We start from the raw sequence: 24001 nt of genomic DNA, 5'->3' as shown, positions 1-24001 counted from the left end.
CAAGAGGACTTGTCACATGGAAATAAAACTCAGAGACTGCGCTCTAGTTGCGGTAACGTTTCAGTTATGTATTAACTTTCGTCAGACCAACATACAAAATACATTTACATACCTTTATACCCCACCAATCCCTCGTGTTCCGCCTCTCCTCGGACCTGTCCGTTGGCGGGGAGTAATGACGTCATTGCACAGTGCCGCTACAACGCGCTCACGTCCCACGCTGCGTTACAGGTTACCATGGAGCTAAACAAACAATGTTCACGTTATTCAACTATACAGCGTATGTAGTACATTAGTCAATTTCATGATGATCTTATCAACTTTTAAATACTAAATGCATTTCCATACCTATACCCATAAGGATTTAAATATACCAATAAATACAGGAAAAAAAAATATATGGATTAAACAAACCCTTTGCAAAAACATCAGAAAAAAGATAATTCAATGACAGTCATTCATTCACAGAGACCTCAAGAAAAACAATTCAATGACAATAGTTCATTAAGGCCGCCTGGAGCCATTGTATTAAGGCTATAAATCCACCTTGCCTCTCGCTGTAACAGCAATTTGTTTCTGTTACCCCCACGGATGTTCTCGGGTTGCTGATCTATGATCTTATACTTTAAACTTGATAAGTTATGTTTAAATTTGGCAAAATGGCGTGCCACTGGTTGCGATTGACTTTCACCCCCTAGTGCCGCCCTAATTGAGGACCTGTGCATGGCCATTCTTTCACGAAACTGTCTTGTCGTCTTTCCGACGTAAAATAAACCACAGGGACAACGTATATAGTAAATGACATGAGTGCTCGTACATGTCAATATTTTATCTATTCTTATAAATTTTCCCGAATGTGGATGTGAGAAGCCGGGACCTACTTCCATGTAGCTACATGTAGTGCAGCCTATGCACCTGTAGCAACCCGGCTTTTTAGTTAAAAATGTCTGCACAGGACCTGCTCTGAACTTAGAAATGTCATTATGAACCAAGTAGTCTTTAAGATTTCTATTTCTAGTGTAACTAGACAGTAACGTTTAATCCTTAAAGACCTTTAAGTCCTTATCAGTAGATACCACCGGCCAGGTGTCCCTGGCATGTTTCTTAATCTCCTTGCTCACCACTGACCACCTCTGTACAAATGGAATTTTATTGTGCATAGCTTTAACATTGGTCTCATTTTTCTCTGTACCCTGTAATAATTTGTTTCTATCAATGCTTAGTACCTTATTCTTGGTCTTCATTAATTCATCCCAATCATATCCCCTTACCTTAAATCTTAGGGCCATTTCATTGATCTCAGATTCAGTGTGTACTGGATTATCCGAGATCCTGTGAACCCTGAGGAATTGTGAGTAAGGGAGACTGTACTTTGTAGAAGGTGGGTGGAAACTTGCAGCATGTAACAGAGTATTTTTATCTGTGGGCTTTTTATATAACTCAGTATGAATATAGCCCTCCTTGATGGAAATAATCACATCTAGATAATTTACCCTGCTCTTGCTGATGTTGGCCGTAAATTTAATGTTCTCATCAGACTCATTAATAATCTGTAAAGTATCATGAAATTCCTTCTCCGTTCCTCTACACCAACATCCCACACGATAGAGGTGTGGAGGCGGCCAGGCGGCTACTGTCCACTAGCACAGGGTACAAAGGCCCCAATCTTGATTTCTTTTTAAATCTTTTAAAACTTACCCTTGAACATAACTATTTCTTATTTGATAATGGGTGGTTTGAACAGAGGCAGGGGTGTGCCATGGGCAGCTGTGTCTCCCCTGCCTTTGCAAACTGCTTTATGTTCGAGGTTGAAAGGGAGCTATTCTTTATGAATCCAGAGATTGCAAGTAAGATCTTATTCTCTATTCGTTACATAGACGATTTGTTTCTAATATGGTCAGGAACGGAGAAGGAATTTCATGATACTTTACAGATTATTAATGAGTCTGATGAGAACATTAAATTTACGGCCAACATCAGCAAGAGCAGGGTAAATTATCTAGATGTGATTATTTCCATCAAGGAGGGCTATAATCATACTGAGTTATATAAAAAGCCCACAGATAAAAATACTCTGTTACATGCGGCAAGTTTCCACCCACCTTCTACAAAGTACAGTCTCCCTTACTCACAATTCCTCAGGGTTCACAGGATCTCGGATAATCCAGTACACACTGAATCTGAGATCAATGAAATGGCCCTAAGATTTAAGGTAAGGGGATATGATTGGGATGAATTAATGAAGACCAAGAATAAGGTACTAAGCATTGATAGAAACAAATTATTACAGGGTACAGAGAAAAATGAGACCAATGTTAAAGCTATGCACAATAAAATTCCATTTGTACAGAGGTGGTCAGTGGTGAGCAAGGAGATTAAGAAACATGCCAGGGACACCTGGCCGGTGGTATCTACTGCTAAGGACTTAAAGGTCTTTAAGGATTAAACGTTACTGTCTAGTTACACTAGAAATAGAAATCGTAAAGACTACTTGGTTCATAATGACATTTCTAAGTTCAGAGCAGGTCCTGTGCAGACATTTTTAACTAAAAAGCCGGGTTGCTACAGGTGCATAGGCTGCACTACATGTAGCTACATGGAAGTAGGTCCCGGCTTCTCACATCCACATTCGGGAAAATTTATAAGAATAGATAAAATATTGACATGTACGAGCACTCATGTCATTTACTATATACGTTGTCCCTGTGGTTTATTTTACGTCGGAAAGACGACAAGACAGTTTCGTGAAAGAATGGCCATGCACAGGTCCTCAATTAGGGCGGCACTAGGGGGTGAAAGTCAATCGCAACCAGTGGCACGCCATTTTGCCAAATTTAAACATAACTTATCAAGTTTAAAGTATAAGATCATAGATCAGCAACCCGAGAACATCCGTGGGGGTAACAGAAACAAATTGCTGTTTCAGCGAGAGGCAAGGTGGATTTATAGCCTTAATACAATGGCTCCAGGCGGCCTTAATGAACTATTGTCATTGAATTGTTTTTCTTGAGGTCTCTGTGAATGAATGACTGTCATTGAATTATCTTTTTTCTGATGTTTTTGCAAAGGGTTTGTTTAATCCATATATTTTTTTTTCTGTATTTATTGGTATATTTAAATCCTTATGGGTATAGGTATGGAAATGCATTTAGTATTTAAAAGTTGATAAGATCATCATGAAATTGACTAATGTACTACATACGCTGTATAGTTGAATAACGTGAACATTGTTTGTTTAGCTCCATGGTAACCTGTAACGCAGCGTGGGACGTGAGCGCGTTGTAGCGGCACTGTGCAATGACGTGATTACTCCCCGCCAGCGGACAGGTCCGAGGAGAGGCGGAACACGAGGGTTTGGTGGGGTATAAAGGTATGTAAATGTATTTTGTATGTTGGTCTGACGAAAGTTAATACATAACTGAAACGTTACCGCAACTAGAGCGCAGTCTCTGAGTTTTATTTCCATGTGACAAGTCCTCTTGGAGTGCCACCCGCTTTGATTGGATATATATATATAATATAGAAACGAAAAGTTCAGCACTCACCAAAATGAGCTCACTTATCCTCACAACATCAATGAATAAATGATGGGGGTTTAGTTAGTGAATTGGCCAATGCACAGAAGCCTGCATACCGCTCGCCAAGGTACCCCACCTTCATGCAGGTCCTACACTATCACAAAATCATAAAAATTAAAACTTTTTGTTTCTAAATTTTTGAGTAGGTGGCCATGGGCTACATGCACCCCACCCTATTAGTGGCGAGTGCGGATACTGCACCCCGCTTCTGGGGTGGCGAGTGCTGTGGCTTTCTATTTGCTGGTATATTTCAGGGTTAATCCTTGGTTAACTCATTAACTGTGGCCACAAACTTTGTTCATGCACCCCAATTATCTTAAACCTGTGTCAGCTGCCCTTTAGTAATTTATCAGCCAGTGTCAGGTGACTAGTGTACCTTTTAAAAGCCATGCAGTTCATGGCAGGTACACCTTACACCAAGTGGGCATATTTGCAGTTATATTATGTGATACAGTTGCCAGGTTTTAATTTTTGTGATAGTGTAGGACCTGCATGAAGGTGGGGTACCTTGGCGAGCGGTATGCAGGCTTCCGTGCAGTGGCCAATTCACTAACTAAACCCCCATCATTTATTCATTTATTCATTGATGTTGTGAGGATAAGTGAGCTCATTTTGGTGGGTGCTGAACTTTTTGTTTCTATATTTTTGAGTAGGTGGCCATGGGCTACATGCACCCCACCCTTTTAGTGGCGAGTGCGGATACTGCACCCCGCTTCTGGGTTTTTCTATTTGCTGGTATATATATATATATATATATATATATATATATATAATATAGATATTTAGCTTTTGGATTTTTGAGACACAAGTTAATGATTTTGCATTAAACTGTAATTGCCATGCCCTTGACCATTCATCTTATCTACCTAGATCCTCAATCATTTGTTTTACCCCTCCTGGTGTGCCTACCCTGTTGCATACCTGTGTCATCTGCAGAAAGGCATACTTTCTCTTAAATGCCATTTGCAATGTCACCAATAAAGATATTAAAAAGCACTTGTCCAAGTACAGATCCCTGGAGTACTCCACTGGTAACATTTCCCTCCTGTGAATGCACTCCATTTACTACAACGCTCTGTTTTCTATCCTGCAACCAAGATTTTATCCATTCAACCATCTTAGTATCCAATCCCAAGCTTTCGTGATTATTGAGCAGTCTGAGATGTGGGATAGTGCCAAAAGCCTTACCAAAGTCTAGATAAGCTATATCTACAGCTCCACCTTTATCTGTTACTTTAGTCACACAGTCAAAAAAGTCAATAAGGTTTGTTTGACATGATCTCCCCCCAGTGAATCCATGCTGTTTTGGATCCTGTAAATTGCTTGATTTGAGATAATCTATAACTCTTTCTTTTAAGAATGTTTCCATCAGTTTCCCTACTACTTATGTAAGAATCACTGGTCTGTAGTTGCTTGCCTCTTCCTTGCTTCCACTTTTGTGCAGTTGGACTACGTTCTCTCTTTTCCAGTCCTCTGGAATTACTCATGTAGCTAGTGACTAGTTGAATAATTCTGTTAATGGTGCTACCAGCACCCCTTTAAGATCTTTTAGTATCCTTGGATGTATCCCATCTGGCCCCACTGATTTATCCACTTTCAGCTTTGAAAGTTCTGTTAGGACTTCTCCTCTGTAAATGTACTTGTTTATTTTTTCTGAATATCCCGGCAACTTAACTGTGTCCCTTTCTCCTCTCTTTCAATAGTGAATACTGAGCAAAACATGATTAAGATGATCTGCTATTACATTGTCTCCCTCAACAAGACTCCCAGGGGAAAATGTAATAGGGTGTGAGAGTCAGAAAGTGAAAGATTTTGGTAAAATTCTCCTCTCTTTTTTTTTTTTTAAAGTGGCAATCTTTTACATGGCAAAACCAGGTTGATTAGGCCATGTAAATGATCGCCACTTTAAAAAAAAAACTGGAGAATTTTACCAAAATCTCTCATTTTCTGATTTTCACACCCTATTACATTTCCTCCCCAGTCTCTGTCTTTAGTCTTATTATTCCGCCTTTTGATTTTCTCCTTTCGCTTACATACGTAAAAAAAAGTTTTGCCTCCTTTACCCACTGACTGGGCCATTTTCTCCTCAGCTTGTGCCTTTGCACACCTGATTACCTTCTTAATCTCCTCCTGTCTAATAAGATATATCTTTGTCTTCATTATTTTGTGTCTGCTTATATTTCCTAAAAGCCATCTTTTTTGCTTTTACAATACTTGCTACTTCTTTCGCAAACCACACTGGCTTTCCTTTCCTTGTGTTTCCTAACACTTTTGACACAAAGGTCTGTTGCCTTTAATATTGCACTTTTTTTTATGTGTCCCACCTCTTCTGCACTCCTTTCAAGATCTTTCACTCTGCCAAAAAATCGCTTACACATTTTCCCATCCCTACAAAATCAGCCTTCCTAAAATCTAACAATAATCTGTTTTTGTTTGGGATAAGTCTGTCTCTGTCTTTATGCTTAACCATACTGCTTGATCACGGGATCCCAGGTTTTCACCCACTTTTATGTCACTCTGTTTCCATTTGTAAGTATTAAGTCTAATATCATGTCTTTCCGAGTGGGCTTCCTCACCAATTGGTGGAGGGATGCTCCCTGAAAGGAATTAAAAATGTCCTTACTTCTTGTGGAACTAGCAACAGACACCTCCCAGTTTGCATAAGGAAAATTAAAGTCTCCCATGATTATTACCTCTCCTTTTAATGCCATTTTAGTGATGTCCTGCAATAGGTTCTTGTCTAGTTCCTCTGCCCGACCTGGTGGCCTGTATATCACCCCAATACGAAGATTTAACTTCTACCCTGTTTCTATGGTCACCCAAAGGGCCTCCGTTTTTCTTCAATACTTTGTATTAAGGTAATATTTATGCTTTTTTTTTTACATGCATTACTACCCCTCCTCCGATTGTTCCCATTCTGTCCTTCCTAAATAAAGTATGTCCCGGTATTGCTATGTCCCAGTCATGATTTTCACTGTACCCTGACTCTGTAATTGCCACAATATCTAGATCATCCCTTGTCATTACTGCAATTAGTTCTGTCCCAGTGCAAGTCACTGCCACTCAGGCATCTCCTTTCCAGTGATAACTTGGACAAGCCGGTGTTATGTAGGCCTACAGTATACTTCTGTTCTATGCCAAATCAGATGCACCATTTGTGGGGGGCCGAGTTCCTATATAAGGCAGAGGATGAGGTTCCGGTAGGTAGGACAACCCCGGTAAGGTAAGTTGCAGCAAGGAGGCTTGGTGTCTGGGGACTTTACCAGCATTTTAAGATTGAGGGCCTGATTGCTGGTTATTGCGCAGCACCTGTGTCCTTGGACGCAGCTGCTGTGCACAAGTAGGTTAATACCGCAGGAGCTGCCTAAAGGCAAAATACTCCCACTGCCTGCATTGCAGATCCAAGTACAGGCTCATATTACCATAGTAATGGTCACAGCACCTGCCATCTGAAAACCCCTAAGGTTTCCGAGAATGGCTACCACATCTCTGCTGCCAAGGCCAGTAAATCTGCATCGGAAAATTCAGACACTGACCTTGGCACCCCCACAAAATGGAAGAGACACAGTTCCCAGTTACCACTCCCCCTCCCCCCGCTCCGCATCCCCAAATGGCTGCTTAGGAGGCACTGTGCCATGCACCCATCACTCATCACATGCGCATCAGCATTTGCTAACGCCGTCTGCATGAATATTTCAGCAAAGGAAAGCCCTTCCTATGAGAGCTGTCATTTGCGGTGTGTGGGGACTTCTGGGTTTAGGACCCAGGAGTCTGTCTGCGCATGTGTCAATTAATGCATGCACTGTGGTGGGTGCTGGGAGGGATCTCATTGGATTCCTCTCAGGAAGCCAACGCGATAGAAGCATCCACGCTCCGGTAGGTATCGCCTTCTGAGGCTTGGTGCATATGCAGCAAGTGGCCAAACTTCCAAAAACGGCAAAGAAATGTAACCTTAGTACTCCAGTGACTTGCCTACAGCATACATCGGGCTGGCAGTCACTGGGTGGCCTGAACCAATATTTAGGAGATCGCAACTAAAGTAAAGAAATCAAGTGGATTTGGATGCTTTGTGCAATCACATGCTCTGCACCACACACAGGAATCCTGGGTCAGTACAAAGTGTTAGCATGCAGTTTAAATGTCATGATGAGTTAGCTTATAATTAGTGAGGTGAAAGGTCATGTTCATTAACAGAACTGTACATATTGTAAAGGTGTGTTCATGATTCTCACACATCTTAGTGCTAGACTGCATATATTTAGCACTATAATCAATAATATGAAACTGTCAATTTAGTGGTTACCTCTGATTTAATCAGTGAACTGTGTGGACAGATCCACTGTGCCCTTACAAGAACCATGTGCAGCAGTCAAGCTGCTAGGGCAGGCTCACTCTAGGCTGGGGGTACACAGTGGCGTGCGTCACAAGTCGGGTGCGGGGGGTGCAGCCCGCACCTAGGTGTGACGCCTACTAAGGGGTGACACCACACTGTGGGCTCCTCCGCAGTGACAGGAGCCGAGCACTGCAGTGTGAAAGTCCTGCTACAGCACCCGGCTCCTGTCATAGAAGAGGAGCCGACAGTGCTGGTAGACTGTCTCCGGGGGCAGCTCAGTACAGCCCAACATCTCCAGAGATGTTGGGCACGCCCCCGGAGTGACGCCCCAGCGAGGCCACGCCCCCTTGTTGTCGGCCACGCCCCCTTTTTGCCGCGAGCGCGTACCGGGTGTCACCACACCCGGTAACGCCACTGGGGGTACATCTAATAAGTAGTGGCGTTTGCACGCTGCCACCTATTGGCATGTTTGAGTCCGATACTTAAAACGATAATGATAATAAAAAAGCTAAATACCCCATGTTTTGCAGGCTGCTGCTTAGTAAATTTACCCTCTCTGGGGGCAATTTAATTCTGCGCGGGCTGCAGGACATCACAACATTAGGGGTAATTCCAAGTTGATCGCAGCAGGATTATTTTTTTAGCAGTTGGGCAAAACCATGTGCAATGCAGGGGGGGCAGATATAACATTTGCAGAGAGAGTTAGATTTGGGTGGGTTATATTGTTTCTGTGCAGGGTTAATACTGTCTGCTTTATTTTTACACTGCAAATTAGATTGCAGATTGAACTCACCACACCCAAATCTAACTCTCTCTGCACATGGTATATCTGCCCCCCCTGCAGTGCACATGGTTTTGCCCAACTGCTAAAAAATTTCCTGCTGCGATCAACTTGGAATTACCCCCATTGTCCGTCTGTGCACAGTACTACTTATAACAGGCAATCTTCACTCATTGCCTGTGCACCTCTATGCGGTGTGAGGAAATAGGAGTAAAGATAATGCTTGCAGAGTTTCTCATGTTGTGATCTCATGGTGCTATAGATCTTTACCATATATTTGTGAATGTTGTTAGTAGACCATATTCCTACGCACAATGGGAGCAGACATTTTCTGCGTTAAAACAATAGCCATGACAACGCAACCTTTTCCATTCACTAAGATAAGTGCACTGAGGCACGAGGCATAACACCTGATTGATGACACTGCCTCCAAGTGATTCCATAGATCAGTGGTTCCCAACCGCGGTCCTCAAGTACTCCCAACAGTTCATGTTTTCCAGGTCTTCTCACAGGATTGCAAGTGAAATAATTAGCTGCACCTGTGGGTCTTTTAAAATGTGTCCGTGAGTAATGAATACACCTGTTCAACTGCTAGGTGACCTGGAACACAAGAACTGTTGGGGGTACTTGAGGGCCGAGGTTGGGAATCCCTGCCATATGTCCAAATGGCCACCTCTAGGTGATAACAACTACAATATATGATCCATGATGACACATGCCTCACTTTGGTCACTCTTAAGACTGCAAAATGGCTGCCTCCACACTCTGTGAAAGGGGAAGGGCATTTCTACTGAATACATCCCGGCATATCAGACCAGACAAATACATTATGGGGGATATGTATCAAGCCTTGGAGAGAGATAAAGTACCAACCAATCAGCTGCTGCCATGTTACAGGCTGTGTTTAAAAAATGAGTTAGGAGCTGGTTTTGGTTGGTACTTTATCTCTCTCCATGACTCGGAACATTTTCCCTTATAGGGGGATGATTAAAAACAAGAGGGGAGTAATAAAAAAAAAAAACCACAATATTTTAAATGTAAAAAATTGGGAGTTTTTGGTAAGTGTAACATCATCTGCGTTTTCAAGATGTTTCTGACTACGCATGAACTTGAGCTATTCTCTGTATTAGGCCCCCTTTACTAACAGCATGAATCAACCAATCAGAAACTTGCTTTCAAGTGTCTAACCTGCAACAGAATGATACATGTTATTTGCTGATTGGTCAGTGCACATTTTGTGCCGAAATGCAATCTGTTTGTAAAGCAGTTTTCTTGTTTATCTTTCTGATTAAGCAGAAGGTTTCCCCTCAAAGCATTTACCTCCATAGTTAGGTTCTGCAGGTGATAAATATTCTGTAAACCTTGCGATGTGAAATATTCAATGCAGTTTGAACACCCCAATCCTGTCAAAAAACTGCAGAAACAAACAAAAAAGTTTGGACAAATAAAGCAGCATTAACTCACAAACATACCAATGGTTTTACAGCAGGACATCAATCTAACGCAGGGGTTCTCAAACTCGGTCCTCAGGACCCCACACAGTTCACGTTTTCCAGGTCACCCAGCAGCTGCACTGTGTAACACCAACTGTCACATTTTAAAAATCTACAGGTGACCTGCAAAACATGAACCGTGTGGGGTCCTGAGGACCGAGTTTGAGAACCTGTGATCTAACGGACTGTGCCAGAGGGACTCAACAGCAGCAAACTAGACCGAGGGCGTGGGTTAGGACAGTGTAGGAAATAAAAGTAATACCCCTTTCACATCGCACTGAAAACCCGGTACCGACACGGCATATTGCCGTATCGAAACGGGTCCGTGTGCGATGTGAAAGGTCCAATTGTGAATTAGCGGGTCGCCTGACCCGGTAATTCAACCCGGTAAAAAAGAAGGGTTCTTACCGGGTTGATTACCGGGTCAGGCGCAGTGTGAATGGGAGCCGTTCCGATGCAAATCGGCTCCCATTCACAGCATAGGCAGAGGCGGCGCAGGAGATGAGCTCATCTCCCAGCGCCGCCTCCACCCCCGCCCCTGCTGCTCCCTCCGCTGCTATGGCAACCGACCCGGTATATTGCCGGGTCGGAAAGCCAGCAGAGGAGCGCAAATGCCGGATCCCACCCGGTAAGTACACGTTTGTCTTACCGGGTAGGATCCGGCATTTGCGATGTGAATGCGGTATAACTATCCATTTGGTCATACCTCCCAACATGACCCTCTCCAGGAGGGACAGAATGCTCTGCTCCTGGACTTCCCTCTTAGGGGTCTATTTACTAAGCCTTGGATGGAGATAAAGTTGCTGGTACTTTATCTCCAGCAACTTTATCTCCATCGAAGGCTTAGTAAATAGACCCCTTAATGTATGATTGCCATCACCTGTGCTGAAACACCTTTCTTATCCACTAACCTGTTCAGAACAGGTTCCGGCAATCATGGCTGGAACATTTATCATTTGTAATGAGTAATAACATGATTATCACTTGTAAAATTTGCTCCTAAGATGCATTGGGCAGCTGCTGTATTGGGTGTATCTGCACTACATAAAGGTAAATAAACCTTAAATAGTAAAAACCCCTTTCATCAACCGCATTGTCAACAAATAGAACTTTTTTGGGGATTAGTATGGGATCCTGGCGGTCAGGAGACCGCCACCGGGATCCCGACAGCCAGATTCCCGGCAGTGAGCACAGCGTGTCCCCTCACGGGCTCGCTGCGCTCACCACACTTCAGGCCCGGTGCGACCGAAGTATATTCCCCCTCGGGTGGTGGCGTGGACCACCACCTGAGTGGAAATACCGGGCTTTGGCAGGATTCTGACCTCCAGCATTTCCCCGGCTGTCGGGACTGCGGTGTCAATTACCTGACCGCTGGGATCCCGACAGTTGGTCATTTAACCGCATCCACCTTTTCAGGCCTGTTGTAGTTATCATCAATGTAATATACAGTATATATCAATACTGTGTGTGTATGTATATATATATATACACATATATACACACACACACACACACACACACACATATAAAGCAGTGTTCTAGACAGTCATTTTGTTGCAAACCTGACAAATTAATGAATTTTGAGTTTCAAAGTTTACTTAATTTGCCTGGTTTGCAACATAAATAACGCTGTCTGGAATAATTAGTGTAAGTGTAATTTGTAATACAGACTTTACAAGGCTTGAATACTTTCTCTAACGTCCTAGAGGATGCTGGGACTCCGTAAGGACCATGGGGATAGACGGGCTCCGCAGGAGACATGGGCACTTTAAGAAAGACTTTGGATCTGGGTGTGCACTGGCTCCTCCCTCTATGCCCCTCCTCCAGACTTCAGTTAGAGAAACTGTGCCCAGAGGAGATGGGTGCACTACAGGGAGCTCTCCTGAGCTTCCTGTCAGAAAGTATTTTGTTAGGTTTTTTATTTTCAGGGAGCCTGCTAGCAACAGACTCCCTGCATCGAGGGACTGAGGAGAGAGAAACAGACCCACTTCTCTGAGTTTCAGGGCTCTGTTTCTTAGGCTACTGGACACCATTAGCTCCAGAGGGATCAGTACGCAGGTCTCACCCTCGCCGTCCGTCCCAGAGCCACGCCGCCATCCTCCTCGCAGAGCCGGAAGATAGAAGCCGGGTGAGTATGAGAGGAAAAGACTTCAGAGGCGGCAGAAGACAGCTTGATCTTCATAGAGGTAACGCACAGCAGTGAAGCTGTGCACCATTGCTCCCATTCACCTCACACACAACCGTCAATGTAAGGGTGCAGGGCGCAGGGGGGGTGCTCCGGGGCGGCAATATAAACCTCTCCTGTGGCAAATGTGCATATATATATGTACAGCTGGGCACTGTACATGTATATAAAGAGCCCCCGCCATGTTTTTAAGAATTTTGAGCGGGACAGAAGCCCGCCGCCGAGGGGGGGGGGGGGCTTCTCCCTCAGCACTCACCAGCGCCATTTTTCTCCACAGCACCGCTGATAGGAAGCTCCCCGGACTCTCCCCTGCTTGATACCACGGTAAAAGAGGGTTTTAAAGTAGAGGGAGGGCACATAATTGGCGCATATACATACTTAAAAAGCGCTACTGGGTAAACATTATGTGTTTTTTCCTGGGTCATATAGCGCTGGGGTGTGTGCTGGCATACTCTCTCTCTGTCTCTCCAAAGGGCCTGGTGGGGAACCTGTCTTCAGAAAAGAGCTTCCCTGTGTGTGTGTGTGGTGTGTCGGTACGCGTGTGTCGACATGTCTGAGGTTGAAGGCTCACCTAAGGAGGAGGGGGAGTGTATGAATGTAAGGTCTCCGTCGGCAGCGCCGACACCTGACTGTATGGATATGTGGAATGTTTTAAGTGCTAATGTTAATTTATTGCACAAAAGATTAGACAAAGCTGAAGCTAGGGTACAGTCAGGGAGTCAACCCATGTCTGTCCCAATGTCACCGGGACCTTCGGGGTCTCAGAAGCGCCCACTATCCAAAATAGTAGACACAGATACCGACACAGATTCAGACTCCAGTGTCGACTACGATGATGCAAAATTACAGCCAAAAGTGGCTAAATGTATTCGATATATGATTATTGCAATAAAAGATGTTTTGCATATCACAGAGGAACCCCCTGTCTCTGACACGAGGGTACACATGTATAAGGGGAAGAAAGTAACCTGAGGTAACCTTTCCCTCCTCACATGAGCTGAACGAATTATGCGAAAAAGCGTGGGAAACTCCAGACAAAAAAACTGCAGATTCCCAAAAGGATTCTTATAGCGTATCCTTTCCAGAATACGGTGAGAATCCTCCCCTAGGGTAGACAAGGCTTTGACATGCTTATCAAAAAAGATAGCGCTCCCATCCCAAGATACGGCTACCCTCAAGGATCCTGCTGACCGCAAGCAGGAGGTTACCTTGAAGTCCATTTACACACATTCTGGTACGTTACTCAGACCGGCAATTGCGTCGGCCTGGGTTTGTAGTGCTGTAGCAGCATGGACAGATTCCTTATCAGCGGATATTGAGACCCTTGATAAGGATACCATTTTAATGACCCTAGGGCATATAAGAGATGCTGTCTTATATATGAGGGATGCTCAAAGAGACATTAGTTTACTGGGTTCCAGAATAAACGCTATGTCTATTTCTGCTAGGCGAGTCTTATGGACCCGACAGTGGACAGGGAGGCATATGGAGTTTTTGCCTTACAAGTGTGAGGAATTGTTTGGAGGGCCTCTCGGACCTCGTCTCCACAGCTATGGCAGGTAAATCGAATTTTTTGCCTTATATTCCCTCACAATCTAAGAAAGCGCCTCATTATCAAATGCAGTCCTTTCGTTCAGATAAAAGCAAAAGAGTACGTGGATCGTCCTTTCTTGCCAGAGGTAAGGGCAGAGGGAAAAAGCTGCACAACACAGCTAGTTCCCTGGAACAGAAGTCCTCCCCGGCCTCTGCAAAATCCACCGCATGACGCTGGGGCTACCCTGAGGGAGTCCGCTCCAGTGGGGGCACGTCTTCGACTTTTCAGCCACATCTGGGTTCACTCACAGGTGGATCCCTGGGCAATAGAAATTGTTTCCCAGGGATACAAGCTGGAATTCGAAGAGGTGCCTCCTCGCCGGTTTTTCAAATCGGCGCTACCGACTTCTCCCCTGGAAAGGGAGATAGTGTTACATGCGATTCACAAATTGTGTCTTCAACAAGTGGTGGTCGAGGTTCCCCTGCTTCAAAGAGGGAAGGGGTAATACTCAACTCTGTTTGTGGTCCCGAAACCGGACGGTTCGGTCAGACCCATTTTGAATTTAAAATCCCTGAACCTTTACTTAAAACGGTTCAAATTCAAAATGGAATCGCTCAGAGCGGTCATCGCCAGCCTGGAAGGGGGGGATTTTATGGTATCTCTGGACATAAAGGATGCATATCTACATGTTCCCATATATCCTCCTCAACAGGCGTACCTGAGATTTGCGGTACAGGATTGTCATTACCAATTTCAGACGTTGCCGTTTGGGCTTTCCACGGCCCCGAGAATTTTCACCAAGGTAAGCAGGGTGTCACAATTATCCCGTACTTGGACGATCTCATAAAAGTGAGATCACGGGAGAAGTTGCTGAACAGCGTATCACTTTCACTGAAGGTGTTACAGCGACACAGCTGGATTCTCAATATTCCAAAGTCGTAGCTGAATCCTACGACTCGTCTGCCCTTCTTGGGCATGATTCTGGACACAGACCAGAAAAGGGTTTTTCTTCCGATAGAAAAAGCGCAGGAACTCATAACTCTAGTCAAGAACCTGTTAAAGCCAAAACAAGTGTCAGTACTTCATTGCACTCAAGTCCTGGGAAAAATGGTGGCGACGTACAAAGCCATTCCCTTCGGCAGGTTCCATGCAAGGACTTTCCAATGGGACCTATTGGACAAATGGTCCGGGTCACATCTGCAAATGCATCAGCGGATCACCCTGTCCCCCAGGGCCAGGGTATCTCTCCTGTGGTGGCTGCAGAGTGCTCACCTTCTAGAGGGCCTCAGGTTCGGCATTCAGGATTGGATCCTGGTGACCACGGACGCGAGCCTCCGAGGTTGGGGAGCAGTCACACAGGGAAGAAATTTCCAAGGCCTTTGGTCAAGTCAAGAGACTTGTCTTCACATCAACATCCTGGAACTAAGGGCCATATACAACGCCCTACGTCAAACGGAGACCTTACTTCGCGACCGACCAGTTCTGATCCAGTCAGACGTCACCGCAGTAGCTCATGTAAACCGCCAGGGCGGCACAAGGAGCAGAGTGGCGATGGCGGAAGCCACCAGAATTCTTCGCTGGGCGGAGAATCATGTAAGCGCATTGTCAGCAGTGTTCATTCCGGGAGTGGACAACTGGGAAGCAGACTTCCTCAGCAGACACGGACCTGCATCCGGGAGAGTGGGGACTTTATCAGGAAGTCTTCGCACAGATTGCAAGTCGGTGGGGACTGCCCCAAATAGACATGATGGCGTCCCGTCTCAACAAAAAGCTACAAAGGTATTGCGCCAGGTCAAGAGATCCTCAGGCGGTAGCTGTGGATGCCCTAGTGACACCGTGGGTGTTCCAGTCGGTCTATGTATTTCCTCCTCTTCCTCTCATACCCAAGGTGTTGAGAATAATAAGAAAAAGAGGAGTGAGAACAATACTCATTGTTCCGGATTGGCCACGAAGGACCTGGTATCCGGATCTGCAGGAAATGCTCACAGAAGATCCGTGGCCTCTTCCTCTAAGACAGGACCTGTTGCAACAGGGTCCCTGTCTGTTCCAAGACTTACCGCGGCTGCGTTTGACGGCATGGCGGTTGAACACCGGATCCTAGCGGAAAAAGGTATTCCGGATGAGGTCATTCCTACACTAATAAAGGCTAGGAAGGACGTGACATCTAAACATTATCACCGAATATGGCGAAAATATGTTTCTTGGTGTGAGGCCAGGAATGCTCCTACGGAAGAATTCCATCTAGGCCGTTTTCTTCACTTCCTACAAACTGGAGTGAATTTGGGCCTAAAATTAGGCTCCATTAACGTTCAGATTTCGGCCTTATCCATTTTCTTTCAAAAGGAATTGGCCTCTCTACCTGAAGTACAGACTTTTGTGAAGGGAGTACTGCATATTCAGCCTCCTTTTGTACCTTCGGTGGCACCTTGGGACCTTAACGTGGTGTTAAGTTTCCTTAAGTCACATTGGTTTGAACCACTTAGAACAGTGGAGTTGAAATATCTCACTTGGAAGGTGGTCATGTTGTTAGCCTTGGCTTCAGCTAGGCGAGTTTCGGAATTAGCGGCTTTATCACATAAAAGCCCCTATCTGGTTTTCCATATGGATAGAGCGGAATTGCGGACCCGTCCTCAATTCCTACCTAAAGTGGTCTCATCCTTTCATATGAACCAACCTATTGTCGTGCCTGTGGCTACACGTAACTTGGAGGATTCCGAGTCCCTTGATGTGGTCAGTGCTTTGAAAATTTACGTGGCCAGAACGGCTAGGATCAGAAAAACAGAAGCACTGTTTGTCCTGTAGGCAGCCAACAAGGTCGGCGGCCCTGCTTCAAAGCAGACTATTGCTCGCTGTATCTGTAACACGATTCAGCAGGCGCATTCTACGGCAGGATTGCTGTTACCAAAATCGGTTAAGGCCCATTCCACTAGGGAGGTGGGCTCGTCTTGGGCGGCTGCCCGAGGGGTCTCGGCACTACAGCTGTGCCGAGCTGCTACTTGGTCGGGGTCAAACACCTTTGCAAAGTTCTATAAGTTTGATACCCTGGCTGAGGAGGACCTCCTGTTTGCTCAATCGGTGCTGCAGAGTCATCCGCACTCTCCCGCCCGTTTGGGAGCTTTGGTATAATCCCCATGGTCCTTACGGAGTCCCAGCATCCTCTAGGACGTTAGAGAAAATAAGATTTTAAACCTATCGGTAAATCTTTTTCTCGTAGTCCGTAGAGGATGCTGGGCGCCCGTCCCAAGTGTGGACTTCTTCTGCAAGACTAGTATATAGTTTTGCTTACATAAGGGTTATGTTATAGTTTTCATCGGTCTTGGACTGATGCTATGTTGTTTTCATACTGTTAACTGGTTATTATATCACAAGTTATACGGTGTGATTGGTGTGGCTGGTATGAATCTTGCCCTTGGATTAACAAAAATCCTTTCCTCGTACTGTCCGTCTCCTCTGGGCACAGTTTCTCTAACTGAGGTCTGGAGGAGGGGCATAGAGGGAGGAGCCAGTGCACACCCAGATCCAAAGTCTTTCTTAAAGTGCCCATGTCTCCTGCGGAGCCCGTCTATCCCCATGGTCCTTACGGAGTCCCAGCATCCTCTACGGACTACGAGAAAAAGATTTACTGGTAGGTTTAAAATCTTATTTTTGCAGTGTCTGTGCTGAATTCAGGGCGCACCGCCTGTCTCAGCAGTGTGGAGGGTAAGGACTGACTGCAGGCGGCTGCTCCTCCCGCGCTCGGCACATATAAACACATGTTATGCTGTATGTAGTATACGCGCTGACTGGTTCTCCCATGCTGCACCAGGGACTCAGCATTAGGCTTCACTCTCTTTCTAAGCCCGTCCCCTGACTCCCATTGGCTGGTTTCACAGGAGTCTGCTTATCCCAGGGATAACCAGCCAGCACATATACACATACATGTTATGTTGTATGTAATATACTGTATGTAGTGGTGCAGAAAGAGAGGGGGGAAGGGTACAAATTACCCAAGCCCATGTCTCATGGAGGGGCCCAGTGAGGGCCCTGGGCTTCCTCCCCTTAACGGGCAGCAGCAGCTGCAGCTCTTCTCCTCAGCCCAGCACACGTTGCTGTGTGCTGGGCTGTAATGTAGCCATGGTGACACCATTTTTTCTGTATTTTTTTCTAAGGGTGCATGACTACACCTCCTGTGATTAGGCCACATCCCCTGAAAAGTACCCGGCCCAGCCAGGCTCTCTACTGCCCTGACTGTATGTGCTAAGCTCCCCGCCCCCCTCCCCCCTCCCACTACCCCTCCTGCACTGTGTGGTCGGCCCTGCAGCAGCGGCCGGTAATAAGTCAGACAGTGGAAATCCGCTACTGAGTGAGAATCCCCGAGAGTGCACACAGGCGTACAACGGGTGGGGAAGGGGTGAATACAGGTAGGGGGTTGGCTCATGAAGAGTAGCCCTGTTAATTATAAAGTGATACATTATAGCACTGGTTTAGAGAATAAAATACCTGCAGGCTAGCACTGTGTTTGCCGTGTGGTTTCTCTACATGTTAGCTTGAGGGTGGAGTGGGGGGGTGGTGGGGTGGAGTGGAGGGTGTGGTGGGGTGGGGAGGGGGGTGTCTCTACATCCAGTTAGGGCATAAGTTGAGTAGAAGCTGCATGAACCATATGTTAGTCATGCAGGGGCTTAGTGACACACATGGAACTGGCCCAGGAGAGAGAAGCAGACGTACCTGACGAGACTAGGGTCTGCGTTGTAGGGTGGCGGGGGAGTGCAGTGGGAACCGGACACCATGGACTGCGAGGAGTGAGCTCCGTTCATTTCCCCATTTGTTTGCATGGAGTGATTGTTCAGCATCCCAGAGCCTGGAAGCAGAGTGATACATGACAATAATACATCTCTCAAATGAGCTATAAGTGGACGAGGCAATGAGACAATTATATATAAACAATGATAATAACTACATGATCACATAAGGTGCTTCTTGCTTGGGGGTAGAGGCAGTCTGGAGCTTTCTGCTGCAGCAGTGTACATTATCTGCAATGTGCCGGATACACTGCGGGCTCCTGAGGTGGGTATACACTGAGCGCAGGAAGTGCTGTGCGCCACTACGCAAAGGCGTAATACAGCAATAAATGGTGAGTCATCAACAGATTCATCTGAAGCTGGGTACACACTTTGCGATCACTCTTTCGATGCAGTGTTTTGATTGAATTCACTCCCGATCCGAGGTCTCAACCACAGTGCCGATACGCAGGTATTCACCTATACAATCATACTAGCGACCTTTGATCCTTGACTGCCCAAATATGAATAGAACATTATTGTACCACCGTACAAAGGGGCCAATTCAGCAGGGGACAGAGAAGTGCGGAAATCGCTATTTGGCAATTTCCGCACTTCTGCGCATGCGTGCACATCGCTGCGCGCATGCGTGTGGACTTAGATTGCAACCACACGCGATCGCAATCTAAGCCCCACGCAGGTCGTGGCAGCTGCGTGATGTTACACGTAGCCGGTGTGATCCGAAACATGGCGCCCTGGCGACTGCCTACGCAGCCAGACTGCGGAGGCAGGGAGCTACACTTTAGATGCGGACGCATCGCTGTTTAGTGATACATCGCATTTCAGCGGGGGAGGGGGTAACTAAAACTACAGCTCATGCTGAATTAGGCCTACAATCTCCCGATTCCATGCTACACTCGCAACAGGTGTACCAAGTATCAGGGCCGTAACTAGGTGTGTGCAGAGAGTGCGTTGCATACAGCGCACTCATAGAGGGAGCGCATTTTGCTGGTGATGAAGAGTCCCCCGCTGCGCTGCGGGGTCAGCCGGGAGCCATGGCACTGAATATAGTAGGCAGCATGACAGTTCCGGAGCGGTGAACATGAAATGTGGCTAATTATATGCATGGCCGGTCAGGCTGTCCCCTTGCATGCTGAGCAGCTCCACCTCCCACTCGACACTCCCACAGCCTCTCTCTGTTATCTCCTCTCCACCCCTTCCCCCCATCTTCCCAGAATGCCGGTGCGGGCACGACATCATTGTGCACGGCATTCTGGGAGCAGACGCGGTGGTGGAAGAAGACCGAGGAGCAGGGGAGTTCAAGGAGCAGCAGCAGCCCCAGCGGCGGCGCATGGTGACCGAGGAGCGGAGAAGATCGAGGTGCAACGGCAGCTCCAGCGATGGCGCCCACACGCCCTCAAGCACCAGCCAGGTCTGAAGCCTTCCTGAGCCCCTGGTACTGAGGAGGAGTCATGCCGGCTTCCATCCACGCAGTCCGGGATCCTGGCAGCAGCACAGCTCAGAGCCAGCTTCAGCACTGCATGGAGAGTGTGCCACCACACCTACTCCCCGGCCAGGGTGAGTGCGGATCATGATGTACAGTATATATGCCCTGACTGACTCTCTCACTCTTTCTGTCCTCTCTCTCTCTCTCTCTCTCTTTTGTCCTCACCCCCACTCTCTCTGTCCCTCTGTCCTCACCCCTCTCTCGTTCTCTCTCACACACTCTCTCTATCTCTCTTTGTAAAAGGGGGACTCTGTCTGCCTAATGTGTAAAAAGAGGACTCTGCTGCAGTTATGTGTAAAAAGGGGGACTCTTCTGCCATAATGTGCTAATGGGGGACTCTGCTGCCGTAATGTGTTAAAAGGGGAATTTGCCTGCCTAATGTGTAAAAAGGGGGACTCTGCCGTAATGCGTAAAAGAGGACTCTGCCTGCCATAAAGTGTAAAAGGGAGCTCTACCTACCTTAATGTGTAAAAGGGGGCTCTACCTGGTGTAAAGTGTAATAGGGGCTCTACCTGGTGTAATGTGTGTAAGTGGTGCTACTGTACGTTGTAATTTGAATAATGGAGGCTTCTGTACAGTGTAATATTATTTTGTGGCCACGCCCCTTCCCAATGAAAGCAGGCCCCTGGCCCTGTTTCCTATAGGGTAGGGGGGGCGCTGATGCTGTTTCTTGCACACAGCGCTAAAATGTATAGTTATGGCACTGCCAAGTATTACCATAATGAGCTGGGAAAGGGGCGTGATTACAGTACACAACTCCAGTAAGAGAGCAGATGATATTAGTATGCCATAAATCGTACATGAACTGGTGTAGAGTTGCAGGGTAAACACAGGTGTACTGAATAATGGGAAGAGTAACTAACTATACATTTGTCCAGGTATTCTTCCATGTACATACTACATATAGGTTCTGTAGGAAGGAGTATTTGCTATACTTTAGTACATACCATGATTGCTAGCAGAGAGCAGTTTAGTAAGTGATAAATAGTGTACTGTATTTCTGTATAAGTAGGCCAAATGCAGTAGTGGCAAATGATAAAAGGGGGAATGTGTACCACCACATGGCTGTATTTCATGAAGGAAAGTTTACACGAGAGTACATAGCAAGACTTCAGACAGGTGTAATTGCACACGGTCATAGAGGTGGCGCCACTGCTGCTGGTGGAGAATCACAAGAACGATTTGAAGAGTTTACACGTTTGGTCTGATATAGCCTGGTCTAATTGGATGAATATTAAGAAGGTTGCAGTTATGTGAGCGGCGGACGATACCGCCTACTACATCCTGCCCACTCACAATCCCGCAAGGGGCTTGCTACGCCCGCCCCACCGGCATTCCGCTGCCGGGATACCGCTGTCGGTATGCTGACCGTCGGTCACACATACCACACCTTATTAGACAGTATATAACATTTGATCATTCAATTCTCCAGGTTACTTCTGACAAAAAAATGACCGAAGGTGCATACACACTCTTTCAATATCCAAAGAACATGTCAAGACCAAAATGGCCCAAAAATTGCACAGGTGTGTACCCAGCTTTATCCCAGCAGATATATTTCCTTCTTACACTGCTGCATATGTCATTATTATTACATTATGTATGACAGGTTGGTAAAATACTGCCTGTTACCTATAACCGCTATGAGGCATTATACTAGGAAGCCAGGAGAAACAGTCCTTACCCATAGGCATCATTCCCGCTGCTGCGTTTGCGCTGTGCTGGTTTGGCGGCCCCACCAGCTGGTTGACGGATGGCAGTTTGTTGATCCCTGCATGGACCTTATTCATGGGAGAGAGTCCAGGGCCGTAGGATGACTGAGACTGCAGGTGTGCACTGTAAGACAGCATCATATTATTCCTGGTGCTATCACTCTGCTTATACTCAAAGGGGATCTTATCCCAATAATGCTGTATCTTCTACAGTGTAAAAATGTATCCATAGAAACACACAGGTATATTTCATGCTATGACGAGACACCTATCCCCTACATCCCCCCATACAGATGCGTTCCCCACTCAGAGGCAGGACATACACTATTTATCAGTATGGCGTTTTTATTTGTACTCTATGTAGTGTAACCATTCAGCAAAGCACTATGCAAGGGTAGAAGGGTGACAGTGCGCTACTCACAGCTGCTATCCAGGTAAACTATAAAGGGGTTTCTCCACCCTCCACTTCCAAATAGACAAAAACAAACATATAGGATACCACTGAACCAGCGCTGCGTGTAGGTCAATAGATTCGTATTCATACAATTTCCTTCTTTTAACTCAGTGGACCCAAAAAAAAGAGGAAATATAGAAGAGCATAGTGCAGTACCTTCTATTAAAACAAATTTAATATCACAGAATCACATTACACAGAACATTTAAAAATACAATAAAATGGTGGTTAGCTGAAATAAACCACTTTCTATCACTGTAGTTACACAGCAATTATTGTGATGGCATTCAATGGTGGACTGAATCCTGTATAGGTAAGGGCAATGGGTAATTACCAAATGCAGGTAGAAACTGGCACAAAACAGTTCCACAAGCGTGTAGACATCAGGCTTTCCAGCTGCAGCAGGAGAGTTATTCTGGTGTCCGTCCGCCTCCCTTATTTGGCATCGATCGTACCACGTCCTCCTTTCACAGGTAAGTCCACCGGGGCACCCACGCGTTCCGACCCTGCCTGGGTCTTTTTCAAGGTCAGCTCCCTTTGTGAATGCCTTCCCTATCTCTCAATCTGGTTTAAAAATCCCTCCCTCTATTCCAATGGGTCCCGGCACAGCTAGTCGCTATACACAGTAATTACTAATAGTCTTTGACACTCGTGTGCCAGGAACACCCCTCTATGACGCCCTCCCCTAATCTCCAATCAAGGCAGAGAACAGCTCCCATAGTCCGGTCACATGATCGGGAGAAACGCCCTCATATGACACTTTCCCAAATCTCCAATAAGAGTAAAAAGCGGCTACCGTAGTCCAGTCATGTGACCAACTTGAGTCACATGATAATGCGTCATTGCGCCGTAGCGCAGATCACGTTGGTATATACGTCATCGCGCCATCCCGTCATCTGGCCGTAACTTTGATTGTGTTCATTGTCATAGTAACGGCTTTCGTATTCAGGGACGTGTCAACTGCATCGGTGTGCCTGCTGTATTGGCGTCAGTAGTTACTATAGTAACGCAGATCAGTTCAAAAAGCCGGACTACTTTAATCTCTATTATTTTTGGAGATGGATATTACTTTACTAGACGGATATTATGTCATATGAGGGCGTTTCTCCTGATCATGTGACCGGACTATGGGAGCTGTTCTCTGCCTTGATTGGAGATTAGGGGAGGGCGTCATAGAGGGGTGTTCCTGGCACACGAGTGTCAAAGACTATTAGTAATTACTGTGTATAGCGACCAGCTGTGCCGGGATTAATTGGAATAGAGGGAGGGATTTTTAAACCGGATTGAGAGATAGGGAAGGCATTCACAAAGGGAGCTGACCTTGAAAAAGACCCAGGCAGGGTCGGAACGCGTGGGTGCCCCGGTGGACTTACCTGTGAAAGGAGGACGTGGTACGATCGATGCCAAATAAGGGAGGCGGACGGACACCAGAATAGCTCTCCTGCTGCAGCTGGAAAACCTGATGTCTACACGCTTGTGGAACTGTTTTGTGCCAGTTTCTACCTGCATTTGGTAATTACCCATTGCCCTTACCTATACAGGATTCAGTCCACCATTGAATGCCATCACAATAATTGCTGTGTAACTACAGTGATAGAAAGTGGTTTATTTCAGCTAACCACCATTTTATTGTATTTTTAAATGTTCTGTGTAATGTGATTCTGTGA

At 46.0% G+C, this 24001-nt stretch overlaps 1 protein-coding gene across 17 annotated transcripts in view; it reads right to left on the bottom strand.

The window, feature by feature from the left end:
• TP73 (tumor protein p73) overlaps positions 1 to 24001 on the bottom strand; it is a 362139-nt gene that overhangs the window by 11317 nt on the left and 326821 nt on the right. For all 17 annotated transcript variants that reach the window (XM_063943359.1, XM_063943364.1, XM_063943365.1 and 14 more), the window contains 3 exons: positions 21853 to 22004; positions 18609 to 18741; positions 10013 to 10106 (listed from right to left, as the gene is read on the bottom strand). In XM_063943359.1, coding sequence (XP_063799429.1) covers positions 10013 to 10106; positions 18609 to 18741; positions 21853 to 22004 — 379 coding nt within the window. The remainder of the gene's footprint in view (positions 1 to 10012; positions 10107 to 18608; positions 18742 to 21852; positions 22005 to 24001) is intronic.

This window comes from Pseudophryne corroboree, chromosome 10, assembly GCF_028390025.1.
Source record: "Pseudophryne corroboree isolate aPseCor3 chromosome 10, aPseCor3.hap2, whole genome shotgun sequence".
NCBI classification, from domain to species: Eukaryota; Metazoa; Chordata; class Amphibia; order Anura; family Myobatrachidae; genus Pseudophryne; species Pseudophryne corroboree.
This window is presented reverse-complemented; position numbering and strand designations above follow the sequence as displayed.